At 46.0% G+C, this 18,457-nt stretch overlaps 1 protein-coding gene across 1 annotated transcript in view; it reads right to left on the bottom strand.

Annotated features, from left to right (window-relative positions):
- The window catches only part of LOC133353689 (zinc finger CCCH domain-containing protein 7A-like), a 38,074-nt gene extending 24,337 nt beyond the window's left edge, over positions 1-13,737 (bottom strand). The window contains exons 1-6 of the mRNA XM_061570127.1: positions 13,571-13,737; positions 8,194-8,315; positions 4,433-4,537; positions 3,543-3,582; positions 1,686-1,883; positions 448-606 (exon numbers count right to left, since the gene is read on the bottom strand). Coding sequence (XP_061426111.1) covers positions 448-606; positions 1,686-1,883; positions 3,543-3,582; positions 4,433-4,500 — 465 coding nt within the window. The 5' untranslated portion in view covers positions 4,501-4,537; positions 8,194-8,315; positions 13,571-13,737. The remainder of the gene's footprint in view (positions 1-447; positions 607-1,685; positions 1,884-3,542; positions 3,583-4,432; positions 4,538-8,193; positions 8,316-13,570) is intronic.
- Between the last annotated feature and the right edge of the window lie 4,720 nt (positions 13,738-18,457).

Here is an 18,457-nt window from a genome sequence, read left to right as displayed (position 1 = left end):
CGGTTTTTCCCTTCACATTTAGAAACGCCCGTTTCGAGTAATTGGCTCATATAAATACGCAGCTCTTTTTTAGAAGCGACCTGGTCATCACAAATGATAGGCCATCAAAGTGGCTTATCATGTGGAAATTTATAGCAGCCAAATACTCTAAACGCATGTTACTAAATGTGGAGCAAAAAAACGGAGGACCTGGAGAAAAATCCACGCGACCACGGGGAGAGAGAACATGCAAACTCCAAATATACAGGAGTTAGGGTCAGGATCGAACTCATTACCTCCCGCATACCAGGCGAAGGAGTTAACATCTGGCCACCGGGGCGTCAGCTCCTCGGACTGTTAAGTTCCCGTTACTGCGATGAGCTCTGCGGCTGCTGAAGGGGCCACTCAACAAAAAAGCGCTCCGCCCATCGTATGGACCCCCCCCCCCCCCCAGAAGTCGTCCCTCACCTGCGGCATGAGCTTAGAGCAGATGACCACGGAGTCGTAGGCCTCGCGTACGCTGCCCATGGCGCGCAGCGCTCGCGCCCTGTGGTAGCATGCCTGCGCGTTCTTCTCGTTCAGCTTCAGCGCCAGGGCGCAGTCCTCCAGGGCCTTGCCGAAGTCATTCTGTTTTCCGGGAGCGGAAGACGGTGGGGGAGTGGGGTAAAGAGATCTCTCGCTCACGTCAACCCCGCGTGACGGCCGGCTCCTCGCTGCGATCCTCACAACCGTGGTTATTTATCGATTCGCCTTTTTGCGTGTTCAGTCGTCGCAATCGAGCCCAACGAAACATTGTCGAAAAAAACCCAAAATGCTCTGCCAACAAACGCGGTGACTGCTTGGGATGGCCAAATTATTTGCAAGCCCACACATGCGACAAGATTCATGTTTTTTGTGGTTGTCATTGGTGACCAGACTGAGATGCTCAACTTACCACACTGCAGGGAATTAGAACACAAGATATCAGAATACTGATAACAAGACAGTGCATGGTGCAGTGTGTGTGTGTAGTGTGTGTGTGTGAAGCGTTTGGGAGCGGTAGCGTGGCGGTTAGCGCGCTGCACTACTAACCCGGTGACCCGAGTTTGATTCCCGCTCACGGCCAACACCAGTGACGCTTATCTGAGCCGGTCCTGGACCTCCCCTAGGTCGACTCAATCTCAAACGGGTACATAGTGAGATGTGTAAAAATGTCGCCGCTAGGGAGACAAAGGCGGCCGGGCGTGGCACCCACCCCCTTGTGTGCCGTGGCGGCCTTCATTGGCGCTCCTCGCTAACAGCACTTGCTTGCCCCAACAGTCTGTTTACCCTTTCCCATTCCAAGACATCTGCAAGTTGCAGGGTGGGTCCCGTTCACCACTGAATCTCAGAACGCGGAAGCGGTAAGTGTTAATTTTATTTAGAGGCATAGCGCCGTCGTTTTTAAAGACATTGTCTCACCGCAGAGAACTGTAGTGACACGACCGCACTCTGTGATAGCTGGCGGCAAACTGTGCCACACGCCCTCCCGCATGAACTTGTGGTAGCCTCGGTACCGATAAAGCTATTTAATTTTAGTTTTTCTTTCGGTTGTGGCCCTGTGCCCAGCAACTCTGTTTAAAAGACAATCGGAAGAATAACTCACAACGTACGCGTACGTCATCGGAAGGGGAAAGGGTTTAAGAGGAGGCTACGCAGGGGATCTTTGTCTTAGCAGCGTCGTTTACGTGGCGCAGGTGGCAGGCGGCGCGGTTGACGTGCAGACGCTCGTTCACGAAGTTGGGGCAGTGGAGGCCCTCCTTCTCCATGTACTCCACCACGTCCAGCGCCTCCCCGTACTGCCGCTGCGCCGTGGCCGCGTCGCCCGCGCGGTACAACTCGTCCCCGTCCGCCCACAGGCACGACACAAGCTTGCGCAGGAACCCCTGGGCGCCGGCCGAGGAAGACGCAAAAGAGACGATCGGCGGCACAGAAACGGTTCGACGTACACGGAGGGGTGCGGGGGGGGGGGCACGTTGGTTGGCGTTGCCAGGTTGGCAGTAACCGCATGGCGTGCGCAGACATTGCCGTGACCGTATCCCCTGCGACTAGGCCAAGGGTCGGAAATATGCGGCTCTTTAAGAACTGCTTCGTGACATAATGTATGTACAGTAGAGCCCCTCTTAATGGCCACCTCTGTTAACGGCTAATCGCCGTGGACGACGAGCCTCCGTAGAGCCCAATATGTTAACGACGGGCTGTTGTAGGTATAGTACATATTAATTAATGCATTCATTAACCATGTTTATTTTAATATCACGTGTTTATAATGTTGGTAGTATCTTTATGTATTAATGTCCATTGATGAAATATTACAAAGTACGTTTTTTGGGTGAAAAAAAAAATGTCTCTTCTTGTTATTTTGGTTGCCGACCCCTGTACTAGGCCTATAACGATTCAAACTCTGCCCCCCATCCACCTCCAAACCACGTGGGAATCAATGATTTGTCACGATTCGGTTAAAACGGTTTCATTTCACCAAATTGTCCGAAACATTTTTCTTCTTTTTCTGTCCTGCTCGTAGAGATTTGTTCATTCCTTTAGGGTTAAATGTCACATCAACACATCACCCCCATATAATGTGCATAAATAGCATACAAGCACACTACTTTATAGTTCAAGCCGCATCCTCATTAAGCAGAGGTGGAAGGCTGCAGTTCGCTCCATGTTATTTAAATCTGAACTAAAGGCCTTTTTGATTGATTCCTTAAGAGGCAATATTTGGCAGTATCCATGTTTCTAATCCATGCATCATAATGGGTAACCCCGCACTGATCGGAAATGTACTTGCCTTAAATATACTGTGGTCTGTTACTTTTCATTACTAAATTTCATTTTCCAAATGCACTCCACCCTCCTCTCTATTGCCTTTTCATTTCACCAAACATTGTCTGAAAGAAAGCATTTATTAACCGCCCTAGGATGGTGCATCAGTTGTGTTCATCTACCCATTGATTTGTTTGGCAAAGAGAATAAAATACCAGTGTACTTAGTTAACACATTCCTGCGGAGGGAGCTGGTAGGAACGTTGGGTTGCTCGGTCAATGGCCAGGGTCAACGGCGGCGTGGTGTATTCCGCAAATATGCCCGACTGTGAGGGCGGGCACAAGCTTGCGTTGTGCCCGAAACGTCGTGAGAATTATTTTATTATGTGTTATTTTTATTATTTTATTACTTCCCTTCTACGTGACTTTACCGAAAGAACCAAGAAGATGAAAACTGCTCCGATGAAAATTCCACGCTTTAGTTTGACCAAGCCTTGAGTCTAAATTTAACCATTTGGATTATAACCACACAACTGACCAGGGGACTGATTGTAAGGTATACAACAAAATAAACTGGCATGGTGAGGTATGGTCAAATATATATTGGCAAAAAAAATTTAGGAGCAGTCGATATGATAAAGGGCTGTTTGTTTACTTTACCTTCTCATAGCATGCACATACATATTCTGCAATGTAATAGATTGCACCCTACCGAAGGAAAATCATATTTGTAAATTGTGTTATTGACATAAAACACAACGACGATTCTAAGAAAACTACCTCATATTCACTGTCCGAGCCGTCAAAAGGCTGCGGTGATCTGAAAAACAAAAACGAGAACAAAATTATAATTAAACACACATACACATTTTCAATTGTTTCACAACTGCAGGCATAAACTAAACTATTAACTAAATTGTAAACCAAACTATTTTTATTTTACCAGGTAAGGCCCACTGAGCTTTCAGAAGCGAGCTGTCAATCACAAATGACAGCTCAACCAAGTGGCTTATCATGCGGACATTTATAGCAGCTAACGACTCTAAACGCACGATTCTAGAGAAAAATCCACACGACCATGCAAAGTCCAAATATACAGCAGGCGTCACAGTTGGGATCGAACCCACGACCTCCTGTATACCAGGAAAGGCAGTTAACATCACACATGGTAAAAAACTGTATTTTCTACACGTGGAAAAACTATTACTAGTTACAAAGTGAATTTCATCCAGCACTGTAGCTTAGAACAAGACACGTGTTTTAGACCGCACACTTTAATATCCTGGCATAAGTCGGAAAGAGAAGGCCAATTTGTGCCGGCATCAAAGTCCAAATTTGCCAAATTTGAAATAATGTGCCCGCATATTCCACAACGTGGACTCCACATACGAATCATCGCACCCTACCGGCAGACCAATACCCGGCCTGCAGGCCAGGTGCCGAGTTAAACGTGCGTCACACAGGGACAACTGCCTCCGGGGGTGCCCTTTCAAACGTGTTGCGACGATCCAACGGAACGGAGGGCGCGCAATCTCTTTAAAAAAAAAAAAACGAATCCGCTATCTCGCGATTGTGATCGGTAATTTCATCGGCTGCTGCTGTTCTCACGCTAACCCAAGCCGCCGACTTCGGTTGCAAAGCATCCACACCCCCACCCCCGCCACACTCACTGGAGGAACCGGAGGCCCTCCTCAATGAGCTTGCTTCGCGTCGCCTTGTCAAGCGTCTTGCTGGACATCTTCACATCGAGGTGTCCAAGACAGTCTGTGCAAAACCTGCCGTTTCAAAACAGCGACACGCGACGATAACAGTTTGGTCAGTTTTGAATGTTCGCAAGGTCTGAATTGAGTAGACTTTTAACGGGGAAACGGGCAAGTGCATCGGTGCTCGTAAACATTTACAAACGTCATTAAAACACGCGATGCTACCAACAGTAGTTTGTCGTCCTTCCCCCCACACCTCCGATTAGCACGGATGGCTATGTACGGTGCAAAAGAAGTTCAATATACATACAGCAACAGTACCTAATCTGAATTTAGCAGTTAAGCACCAAGTCTGGATTAAACATCCACCACCACAAAGAAAACAAATAACCACTTAACACTGCAACTTGCGTTGATTATTCATCACTACAAACACAACTTTAATATCAATGATCTACCACAATGATAATCCCAAGGTCAATTAACTGTTGTACCAAAATTGCAGTACATTAGGAATTACTGCGGACAAAGTTAAACACAACACAGCAGAAAAGTCCACGTTGCCCGTGGCTTAGACTGGTTTACATGCTAGGGGCCAGGTATGATGACGCGCTGCACATTATAACGTATCGGGGTGGTTTTGCTTTCCTGTGATGTCAGTCTCTAAATATCCTCTATGTGGAAACTTATAGATACTCTAGATAGATACTCTAAACTGAAATGTGGTGAGCGTTGGTGGCCCACTAAAACAGCGGTTGGGTTATTTACAAATGATAGCTGCACAGTAAAACCCCTCTCATGCGTGGTGATGCAGAGACACTTTTGGTGGGTCTTGTTATCTCAATAAATTACTTTGGTCCACACAATTCATCCATGCTTGCAGCTCCCCGAAACTCATACAACAGAGGTGACTAAGAGGCTGAAATCAGCACCATTTGCAGACTACTTTTCGAGTGACTAATACACAAATGAACACGGATCTAGGGTGAATAATTTTCCACCAATAACAGGAAGAATCAAACTGCAGAAACATCATTTTCCGTGGATCGAGTGGAGGTATGGATGGTAAGAGTAGTGGATTTAAGAGGAGCTTCACTGAATGAATACAATCGCCACCCTTCTTCATGGCGAATCGCAAAGGTGTGGTCCCACAAACAATAATAATTATATTGGCAACAATCACTCAACGCGTTTCCTGCTCAAATGAGCACTGATGCGGCGCTCACTTCATGTTTACATCTCTGAGCCAGTGGTGGATATTCCGCATTCGTATTATGGCAGGGAAGAAAACTATCCAGGGGACAACCACTGCTGACTTCTCGAGACAAAGCGGCGCTTATTTTTTATTAAGGCCAGAGCGACCATCTTCTGAGTCAAACCGCAGGCCAGGATTTTAACTCGCAAACATTTACGATTGTGAGCTGCACCATGAGCCACCTGGCCCTGGCTGGCTACGTGTTATCTCTCTGTTGTATAAATAACAAACAAGACAAAGATCCCCCGTATAGCCTTAACAGACTGTTGGGTCAAGCGAGCACGTATGAAGGCCATCACGGCACAGGACGGGGTGAGTAGCCAACACCACACCAACACCAAATGTACAGGTGTCAGGGTCGAGACCATACCCACGACCTCCTGTATACCAAGCGAGGTAGTTAACATCCCGCCAACGTGGCGCCTCAAAGTCAGAAACCAGGTGACTTGCTGCTCAATCCCAGCAGCAGCCTCCCAGCTAGCCGTGGAAATGTGCCGTGTGTGGGAGGGAATAATACTTGAAGACAACCAGCATTGACATTCCAGAGTGGTGAATCAACTTATCAACCCTGACCACGACGTCAACTCACGACCTTCCAACGGTGATGCCGAAGCATCCCCCGCACCTCCGATTAGAACGGGCGGCTGCGTACTGTACGAAATCAGTTCAACATACATACAACATAAATGCCCTGTGCAGATAATTCTCAACACAAGTCATAGGAAAGTTTGAAACAAGGCCCTTTTAAAATCCTTTATATTAAGTTCGCTTGCTTGCTTACGACCGTGCAAATCTTTCGCTCGTTTTTTAACCCACTTCCCGTGATCCAATCGAGCTTACATTTTCCACACAGACTCGTTGTGTGTGACAATTAATGTTCGTCAAAATTTTTTTTCAAAATTTTACACTTTTTAGGACAAAAATATTATATTTAATTACCAATTGCTTAATGGTGCAATGCAATCATCTGACCCATAGGTGGCAGCCATCTCAAGCCAGAGGACGAGAGGACTCTAGCCGCCACGCATATAAAGGATTTATAAGTGAAAAACTTTGTTTTTACGGGTTATACTTGTTTCATTTCTATGCCAGAAAATACACATGAAGACCAAATATCAATTCAAACAATTCAGTATGGATTGTGAATTGTGGATGCCTGCACGGCCGTGTGGAGAGGAGCCGTTAAAAAAAACGGGAAATAAATGGTGCTTATAAATAATATATGATAAAATAGGAAGTGTAAAGGGTGTGGTAGCCAAAGTGGACAGAAATCTAACGTTCGGTTATTGACCACTAGAGTTGCTCACTTCTATTGAAGTCTTTTTGATAATCGCACGCAGAAATAAAAATGGGAGAGAAAAAAACTATTTTCCATTGACCAACAACTTGCAATGACCGGCGTGGTGACGTATCGTCAAACGAGTCAAACAGCCCCCATGATCGACATGGCGTGGAAAGAAACCTTCATGCAGCAGTGTACCGAAACAGGGCTGTTTTTGTCATGTGTGTGTATAATATTACACGTGAAAACCCATTACCTGTATGCCATGGGTTGCCAACATTGCTAACACATTGGAATACGCCGTGCGGTATATATGTACATAGCCAACCGTGCTAATCATTATTGTGTGCCAATCCAATCGATTGTTGCTAAAATTTAAATTAATCTAATCATCAATTCCATGACCACTGGAATTGCGAGTCGATTCTGTAAACAATTATTTAAAAAAATCAATAACCGGTTTACAACCCTATGCTGTGTATCACCTCAAAATAAACTAAGCAGTAAGTCAAACGTGTAAAGTGTCTGATCCAAAATGAATGAAGAACACTCCTCATAGCAGTGCAGGACAGAATAATCCACTCACTGCCCCACACTATAAATTACCCCTCCTTATACCCACAAACACACTTATCCTTCTTGCGTCCTCCATACACAAAAAACTAAGATAAAGACCCCCGTATAGCCTTAACAGGCTGTTGGGGCAAGTGCTGCTTGTACTAACTATTAAAACGATTGCCCTCAAACATACAACACGATGTACATCGCACGGAATACGCAACTTGGTTACACGTGGCACTGTGCCTATCATTTCGGAGCAGGTCAAATGAGCTCAGATGCAGCACGGCAGCCAAGTAAGAGACGCGTTTTCAAACAGAGTGGAGCCTAATTCTAGATTTGAAGCTTTCGTGACTGCAAGGATTCATACTCTTAGGTTTATTTTAGTAAAGTCACGTAGGTAAAAGTAAAAAATAATAGAAATAAAAATAGAAATAAAATAATAAATTACGACGTTTCGGAGGCAACACAAGTCTCCGTCATCAGGTGGGACCGTCACAGCTGAATTTACTGTATCCAGCTAGGCAAAATTCCAAGAGACGAGCTCTTAAATAGTGGAGATTTACTAGATTTACTGCATCCAGAGTGGAGCCTTATCGTGATGGCAGCAGGACGAGCACCCCCCGTACTTACTTGACTTTGCCCTTTGATTGTGCCGCCTTGCGACCGAGAGAAACGAGGGCCACTCGACTTCACAGCTGCTGGCCACGGCACTTGTGAGCCCGAACGAATCACGCCCGAGTGAGCCCCAGAACCTGCACGCAATTGTGTGAAACAGCCCGGATGTGACTCATGAAAACAGCTATTTGGCCCACATCATTTCGCAATCTCACCACGCCCGCATGGCACAAGTCAACACGTGACAGAAGATGATCTCGTATTAACTATTCGCCTGTTGGCGTTCTCCGGTCTGACACGTGGTGCGACAAGGACGTAAAAGAAGGACGTCTCTGGTGTAGCCCAATCAGTTTCAGAGGCAATCAATATATTATTATTATTATCGGAGAACTTTGTTTCCATGTTTTACCACATGTACGTGTGGTTAATGCAAACTTGATCCCTTGAAAAGGGTATCTATTTGGTGTTTAAAAATCTTAACACATATTGTATTGTCATAAAGGGGTAAAACCTATTCTCAGAAGTGTTTTTCGTTTCGCTCTTTGTTACAAAAAATAATTATGGTAATGTATATATTCGTCATAATTGTTTCCAATTGGTTTTAATTAAATTGTGCTATTGGCACCATTCCCCAAGGTGAAGAAATTACCAATATGAAACTCTCCCAGAGAGCAGCCATTCCAGGAAATTACGAAGTCCTCTGCATCCACACTTACAGGGTAGTCCAGATGTCTTGTGACCCCCCCCCCATTTAATTCTCTAAAACTTTATTTTCTTTAAGGTAAGGTGTATTTAAAACATAAATTAATAAAACAAAGGGAAAAAAATTTAATTGTGGGTCACAACACATCTGGACCACCCTGTACAGGCAACCATTTTACATGCTCCCCGCACGCGGTGCATACCGGATGTTTATCAAACCGGTTTTTAAATGGTCATGAGCTGAGCTCACCGACTCGCTAAACTGGAAATTCTGATTTAAATACCAGATCTCCTGGGCTACCCAGCTTCACCTGGACCACTGAGCTTCACCTGGGCCAATGAGCTGCACCTGGGCCACTGAGCTTCACCTGGGCCACTGAGCTTCACCTGGGCCACTGAGCCTCACCTGGGCCACCTAGTTCCACCTGGGCCACCTAGTTCCACCTGGGCCACTGAGTTTCACATGGGCCACCTAGTTCCACCTGGGCCACTGAGTTTCACATGGGCCACCTAGCTCCACCTGGGCCACTGAGTTTCACCTGGGCCACTGAGTTTCACCTGGGCCACCTAGTTTTACCTGGGCCACCTAGTGTCACCTGGGCCACTGAGCTTCACCTGGGCCACCTAGCTTCACCTGGGCCACTGAGCTCCACCTGGGCCACTGAGCTCCACCTGGGCCACTGAGCCTCACCTGGGCCACTGAGCCTCACCTGGGCCACTGAGTTCCACCTGGGCCACCTAGCTCCACTTGGCCACCTAGCTTCACCTGGGCGACCGAGTTTCACCTGGGCCACTGAGTTCCTTTCGACGTCATTCCCAATCCTGTAGTAATGCCTCAATGTTCTGAATTGTTAATTTTACAAAAAAGGTCAACTTTGTCACAAACTAAACATTTACTTCAAAGCTTTCCACAACTTGTGCCCACAGCCAGAGAGGCTTCAGAGTTTGTTGCATCTTGACATGACGGTACATGAAGGTGGACTGTTGCTATGGAGATTCTATTTATTTTCAAAATGATTTGTTTGCCTTACCTATCAATTACACTCCTATTGTGTTTTGTACTATTATAACCTTCCTGGATATCTGTAAAAAAGAGCTCCTGAATCTGATTTGAAGTACTTCTGAATCCAAGAATGTTGTTTGATTGCCACAAAAAACCAAAAGGACCCCATTCAAATATCCCTCTGTAATACAAAAACCACCGTTTAAACGTGTGGGGGGTTCTCTCCTGTTCTCCCCTCAATGATTCCAACTATCATGATTCCAACTAGAAAACCTACAATGCAAAACCATAACACGACCAAGACGAAATCACAAATCATATGCATACCTGTCCAGCAAAAACATCATATACCCCAGGATACAAAAAACAACATTCACATGAGGACGTCCCAGATGTTATGTCTGAATAAGTGACGCATTCTCTTCACAGTATAAAAAAATAATGTTTCTGGACTTGAATAAATAAAAAATGGACAAAATCAAAGCTCAAAATTAGTATTCAGTAAATGTTTACATAACAATGAAATGCCTCAATTGTGAAAATTATGCTTCAAAGAATTACAAAACACATTCCTACGGAGGGAGCTGGTAGGAACGTTGGGTTGCTCGGTCAATTGCCAGGGTTAACGGCGGCGTGGTGTATTCCGCAAATATGGGCGACTGTGAGGGTGGGGCACGGGGTGACCAGCCCCTTCCCACCCAGCCCGACCCTCCCCACCCAGCCCCTCCCCACATTTCCTACCCAGCCCCTCCCTACCCAGCCCCTCCCCACCCAGAATTGTGGACAAAGGGTATAGCTAGCAGGCCATTAAAGAGATGGAATCAAAGAATCAACAAGAGGCATGAGTCCTTTGAACAGAAGGAGAAACATTTTTGAAGTCGATGTCTCACAAAAACTGGAGCCATGTTGCAGAGGAGTTGAACTCACTGCTCTAAGCACTCATTACACACAAAGTCCTTCCCACAAATCAACCGCAATAACTTGGTGATCTCGCGAAGGAGCATAAACCATCACGCGATCTCCCATCGTCCACGCAGCAGCTTTTGCCTATCCATCGAACAAAGACGGTCACCGCCGCATCGCACGCATTCAAATGCGCTTCTGTGGCCGTATGGAACGCTCATCCTTGTGATATTAGGAAGCCACTGGAGCTATGCAATGAAAACTAATTTCTTCATAATTGATTTTGTATTTAGTTTGTTGTCCTTCTCCAGCACCTTGGATTAGAACGATTGGCTACGCACGGTGCTAACAAAAAGGGCTTGCACTACCCTCCTCGTAGGTCGCTGGTGGTAGTGTTGCAGCCTGTGGAGTGACAGAAATGTGTATTATGCTGCCTTATGGCCCCCAATTGGTGACACACATTTACCAACTATTACAGCCACAGAACACGTTGTCCCCTGTGACCAAGGGGGTGGGGGGGATGTGCATATTACGTGAGCAATTTTATTTATGCGTATGGCAGCAATATGTTAAAGATGTAAATACCAATGTCGAGGTAGGTTCGCCACAAGAAGGCTTCGGGGCAGGGTTTGTGTAATTTTGCACTTTCTCCCTTGAAGAAGTGCAGACAACAGTGTTTCTTGCCGTGGCTGCTGAAGCGTGATGAAGGGCAGGCTTGGGAGGGAGAACGCGAGGAAGTGGAGGGGAGATTTTAGTATTGTTGAACTTCTTTCGCACCATACATGGCCAACCGTGTTAATGGGAGGTGCAGGGGGAAAGGTCAACAAACTAAACACAAATAGCTATATTCTTGGTTCTTTCGGTAAAGTCCCGTAGAAGGGAAATAATAAAATATAAATATAAAACAAAAATTATCACGACGTTTCTACTGCAACACAAGCAATCATCATCAGGTGTGAAATCCACAGAAAGAAAAATGTATTTCTGTGGATTTTCTGTGGATTTTACACCTGATGATGATTGCTTGTGTTGCAGTCGAAACGTCGTGATAATTGTTATTGTTTTATATTTATATTATTTTATTATTTCCCTTCTACGTGACTTCACTGAAAGAACCAATAATATGAATCCCTGCAGTCACGAAAGCTTTACATCACAAATAGCTATTTAAAATAAATGAGTTTCCAATCTAGATTTAGTGACATGTGATGATGTGGGAAGTGTGGTGATTTGGGGGGGGGGGGTGTGAGATCAAAATAAAAATCGCACAAGTAACTTGAAAAAAACATCTCTATTTTCACTAAACTATTAAAGACATTCACATCGAAAGGTCCTCTTAAACACGCGTGAGTGTGCCAGTCTAAATAAAGTGCCCCGTGCAAAAGTCAACAATTCATTCACACTGTACACCACCACCTGGACAACCTTCACCCAACCCCGTCTCAGCAGAAATGCTCACTTGTCATCATGGCGACGCCACTATTGAAGATTAAACTATTGACCTTATTTTTATTTGACCAGGTAAGGCCCGCTGAGCTTATACAGCTCTTTTACAGAAGCAACCTTGCTATCACAAACGATAGCTCAACGAAGTGGCTTATCATCACGTGGAAATTAATAAAAACCAGAGGACCCAGAGAAAAATCCATGCAACCACGGGGAGAACATGAAATATCCAAATATATAAGTGTCAGGGTCGTGATTGAACCTACGACCCCCCCGCATACCAGGCGAGGGAGTTAAAATGTTGCCACCGCGGCACCCAAGATGATGGTGCTGACGTTGATGACAAATGATGATGAACTTAATGATGCTCAAACACTCACTCACTCATCACAGCAACACCAAAGCTCCAGTGACATCAATGACACAACTGTAAATCGTTCACAACAACGAGCAGAGCGCCTGTTGGCTAAAGCACAGCAAGTTGGCACAGTAGGGGGCACAGGTGAGGCCCTCTTGCCAGTCAACTCAGTCAGTCAACACATGGCACCTGGGTCTGTCCCGTGACCTCTTCATATCAGCGAGCCTTCGACAATTCAGGTGGCCGTAAAGTGCACGTAGCCTGGCACAAGCGCGTGTGGTGACACTATTGTTGTTATGTAGGCACACCAGCTGCTAAGCAACTATCTTAATGACATGTACGACAATGAAGACCCACGAACTGCTATGGAACCGAGAAACTCAACGCATTCTTCAATTGCACTGCCACAACAGAAAAAAATGTATACTGTTTATATAATAGACGACGTTTTGGGCAATGGTCCTTCTTCATAGCACATACATGGGAGAGGCTACATATAGATATAAGTGGATCACAAAAGTTGTCTAAAGGCGAACTGAATATAAAATTATTTCTAATGACCAGTTTGTTTTAAATTGGCATACGAATAGTTACCTAATAGTAGCGATTGAGTAACGAAGGCGCGGAAACTCGGAAGAAATTAAAAGTCACTATCCCAACATGAACTTCTGAAGCATCCGCCACTCGTGCGCACGAACTGCTAAAGATTACGACAGGCGAGTTTACGAATGGCGAAGTTAATAAAGGCACGGGAAGTCATGAGCGTGACTACATTTAAAGGCTATGGTGAGCCTTGAAAAGACTCGCCATGGTTAAGCAAACAGAGAGACGTCTTCTTCATGGACTACCACCACCACCACCAACAACAACAACCCCGGGCATGATCAAGCTCACAACATCATGCCGCTCACCACCAACCCAACCAACCTCGCAAACATCATCACTAATCTCCTCGTCAACCACCGAGGTTGTGTACTCACAGTAGCGAGAAGCAGCAGTCAGTGCAAGGGGGGGGAGGGGAAGAGGGGTGTGGACACTCGGGAGGGGCAACTGAGTCCGAGGCGCGCGTGCTCCCAGCGGTGTGGGCACGGCTCGGCTGCGGGAGGCAGGCGGCGCTTCCCGGGCAGAGGCCTCCAGGCAAGGGGGGGGCCTCGGGCCCAGAGTGCGGGATCCGCTCCACACCCCCTCGGATCCGCTTCCGCCGGAAGTGGATTCAGCGATATATCGTGCAACGCCAGAGCCGCGATTATCGTCGTCGTTGCGGTATATCGCGATATCACGATATCGCGATTTCGCGATTATCGTCGCTAGTGTTTTGCTTGAATGGGTTTGGCCTCAAGTCTTGCGTTTACTCATTTTAGCACGATCGGAAGCAGGTGAATCTCTTCACAATTGCGGAAAATGTCCCCGATGATGCCGGTTGATGTAATTACAAGCGAAACGCCAAATTGTAACACATTCCTGCGGAGGGAGCTGGTAGGAACGTTGGGTTGCTCGGTCAATGGCCTGCAGAGTCAACGGCGGCGTGGTGTATTCCACAAATATGCCCGACTGTGAGGGCGGGCACAAGCCGGCGTGAGTAGGTTAAACGTTGAGTTTTATAAGGGCACCACGGGGTGACCAGCCCCTCCCCACCCAGCCCCACACCTCCCACCCCCACCCAGCCCCACCCCTCCCACCCAGCCCCTCACCACCCAGCCCCACCCTCCCCTCCCCACCCAGCCCCTCTCCACCCAGCCCCTCCCCACCCAGCACCACGCCCTCCCACCCAGCCCCTCACCACCCAGCCCCACCCTCCCCTCCCCACCCAGCCCCTCTCCACCCAGCCCCTCCCCACCCAGCACCACGCCCTCCCACCCAGCCCCTCACCACCCAGCCCCACCCTCCCCTCACCACCCAGCCCCACCCTCCCCTCCCCACCCAGCCCCTCCCCACCCTCCCCTCCCCACCCAGCCCCTCCCCACCCAGCCCCTCCCCACCCAGCCCCTTCCCACCCTCCCCTCCCCACCCAGCCCCACCCCACCCAGCACCACCCTGCACGACGGACGGACGTCATTTATGGACGGCCCCTTATTGAGGTCCTGATTAATGGGAAGGGGCGACTGTTATAATGCACGGTGGTTAAGATGCCAAAGTCTAGATCCTGCGAGCCACGAGGGGTCTTCAGTAGAAAGAGTTCGTGCAGTTTTGCTGCTCGTAATACAATTAGGGCGTTTCAACGTTTAGTGGAACTCACAATCATCCGTCGCCTCCGCCTGGGGTACTGCAGGATTTTGGTAGTACATGTTGTTTATGCCATTTATTGTGAATATTCCGTCACAGTTCCTATGATCACTGTTTCATTGCTTTCATGGCTTTATTTTGGTGATTTCGATAAGTGTATTGGTTTAGCCATGTTTGTTTGTTGTAGTACAGAGTTAGACTGATGGCCATAATCTAAGTTGTTTTGTGGTTGTTGTTGTTTGACTTGCATCCCACTGGGATTTTTGGTGTACGGTGCTTTTTCTGCAATATTTTGCTGTCTTTTCTTGGATTTTGTGTTTGCACTCAGTCACATATTCACTTTAAGATGTTTTTTGTTCATTTTTTTGTTTGTTGCGGTTGCACCCGATTCAAGAGCCGAATGGCTCACAGGGCTATACCTAATAAATGAACTTGAACTTTGCGTCGCCTATAAATAAATGTACTGTAGAGTTTCCTGTATTATTTACGTGCAGTACTTTTTATGATTTAGTTTTATAGTGTCCTGTATCTTATTGTGCTCAGTATAACGCGTGTTAAAGTTGTACTTGCTGTACACTAGTGTTGAGTACAGTATTTTAGTAATGTAATGGTGACGTTTTGGGTCCGTCTCGGATGAAGATGCGCGCCTCCTTCACCAATCCCTTCGTTGTCTTTGTTTAACTCGGGGAGACAGAGAAAGAAACACATTTCATTTACGTTGTTATTCGTTGTCGCACCTTTCATAAACGCGTAAACCGGGGTATTATTGTACTGAATTGAATCTCAAATTTTAATCGAATTTCAAGAAGGAAAATCAATAACATCAATAACATCCCCGCTTGATAAATTCCCCCGTTGCCATGTTAACTGGGTATCAATAACGAACGAAGACAATTACTCACAAGGAAATGAAACGTTACGTACATTCATCTCTAAGTATTGATTCTCACGCTCGCAGTGGATGCAAAGAGTCGTGGGTGCAATAATCAATCATGTGTAAAATATATCGATTACAAACGGGGGCCGAAATAAATTACTGAAAACGAAAGTGTTACGTGAATCTGACAGAGAGGCATGAGGGATGATCGTTAGATTCCTATTAATAATTATATTGTATGCTGCATATATCGATCATCACATTGCCACGAATTCACTGAGCACTCAGGAATCAATTATATTTAGCAATGCGTATCGTGGTGCCACAGGGTTTGTCAGAGGTGTGGACTCGAGTCATGTGACTTGGACTCGAGTCAGACTCGAGTCATGAATTTGATGACTTCAGACTCGACTTGGACTTGCATAACAATGACTTTGTCCCACCTCTGAGGTGTGGACTCGAGTCATGTGACTTGGACTCGAGTCAGACTCGAGTCATGAATTTGATGACTTCAGACTCGACTTGGACTTGCATAACAATGACTTTGTCCCACCTCTGAGGTGTGGACTCGAGTCATGTGACTTGGACTCGAGTCAGACTCGAGTCATGAATTTGATGACTTCAGACTCGACTTGGACTTGCATAACAATGACTTTGTCCCACCTCTGGGGTTTGTACAAACCATCATGTCCAACGTACAGAAATCAAAACTTCGGTCGTCAATGTGAAATTCACATCCATGATCCTCTTACGCGCATCATTCATAAGGATAATTTTTATAGTCTTAGATTTTACGTTGGCCAATTAATCTATGCGGGTTTGCTCTGCCCCATTCCTTCAGTTAGCCAACTCAGCAATGCAATAATTGTTGCCAACATTTTCTAAGTGGAAACTAATTTTGGACAAAATCCTCTCGATAAGAAAATACTGTATGCGTAAAAACAAAACTACATTATATTGTAAATGTGTTTCCATTTACATTTCCCAGAACAGAACCTCTTGAAGCTGGCATCCCGTCCGTGATGTCATCTTGAGGGCATTCTCTGACATGACGTCGGCTCAAAAGTGTCCGAGACGGAGTTCCGAAAAAGGAAGTGATGCGTCACCGTGCCTTGTCGCGAAATGATTCGGATGATTCCGAAAAATACTCTTATCAAACATGCGCGGTGGTCATCTCTCTTGGCAGCCTTGAGTCGTGGAAACCCTCGTGGAAATTGCACGTTCCCATGGCCGGAACCAGTCGACCGGCAGTGGTGGCCCCACTTCGGACAAAAGGTTGTGCTCATGGCAACGATCGTGGAGTTGCCCGCAGGAGGTCAACTCCAGGAAAATCTGTCAATTGAAATGTAAATTCGAACATTATAATCCCTGGGCGGATTATCCTATAGTTGTGGATTATCCATGGTGGAGAAAAAAAATATTTGAATGATCTTTCTTCACACACTGGCTTAAGTATTAGTCGCTCATCAACTTTCTGAGGGTCAGTTGTTCAGCGCCCACGTGATCACAAAAAAGTTGGCAAACAAACCTTTTCGTTTATAAGAAGCAATGCCACGTAGATTACATATGTCTTCACCCACAATGTACGGATGGGTGTACAGTATTTATGTATGTTGAACTTTTTTCGCACCGTGCTAATCAGAGGTGCGAAACACATGCTTTTATAGCCTAAATAAAAATGTCTTCACGTTTTGAATTAGTTTTTTTATCCTGACCACACCTCCCCTATTGCCCCTGGAAAATTGAGAGCTGACTAGTTCTTACTGCATGGAGTGTAACGTTTTAGATGGGATTAGCACTTTGAGGTCCACCAATATACAGTACGCAGGCTTCCATGAAGACACGAAATGAGTCCACCTTTATTTGTTACAGATCTTAAAATTGAGTAAAATAGTTTGACATTCGTTTTACCTATCATTGTCAAGCAGCCCAAGTGTAATAAAAAAAAAACGTGTACACTGTAGGTTCAGAAAATTAATATACAACAATGTGCTTGTAAATTGCGTGAATGGGAAATGCGTGATGGTTTTCCAGAGTCGTGAACGTTTCTAAAATTTCCACACATTCACCGAAGTTCGTGATCACAAACAAGTTGGGAAGAAAAGCATTTGTGGCAAGCACTTTGTGTGATGTTCGGTGGACGCTCGCATTGACGGTGTAGTTTACAAAGTGCAAGAGCTGCCTCGACTGCAGCAATAGACGCATCACATCTCAAATATCCGGGTCTGCAGATTCCTCAACTGCAGCAGTAGAAGTGTCGAGAATGTATGTACGTGTAACTTCGTTCGCACCGTTACGTATCCTTGCGAATCAGAGGTGCAGGGGAAGGACAAAATAAGAAACACAAAAAGCAGTTCTTAAGAAACGTGTTTTCAATCTGGGTGATTTTAAAAGTGCATAGCTCCAGTGGCTTCCTAATATCGGAAGGAAGAGCATTCCAGACGGCCGCAGAGACACTACACTGAGATTGTATGAATAAAATATCGGTGGTGGCTATGCATGCCTGTCATCCAGTACATCTACTGTGGAGGAAATAATTGGTGGCTCACTCAAATGTTGCACAACACCCTTCCCGTCAGCGTCGAGCTGCCATACCCTGGCTTGCCAGAAGCAGGCAGTACAGCAAAATGTGGACTCCATCTGATAACTTTTCATACTTTTGTTGTGACACAACGCCGACTACTGTCCAGCAGCGGCAACTGCGGAGGACAAGTTAGCGCACGCGCCGTTGAACATATACACAGCTGTGTGCCGGCAGGGCGGAGGA

The sequence above is a fragment of the Lethenteron reissneri genome, chromosome 44 (assembly GCF_015708825.2).
Source record: "Lethenteron reissneri isolate LAM-NWPU_2019-01 chromosome 44, ASM1570882v1, whole genome shotgun sequence".
In the NCBI taxonomy this organism is placed as follows: Eukaryota; Metazoa; Chordata; class Hyperoartia; order Petromyzontiformes; family Petromyzontidae; genus Lethenteron; species Lethenteron reissneri.
This window is presented reverse-complemented; position numbering and strand designations above follow the sequence as displayed.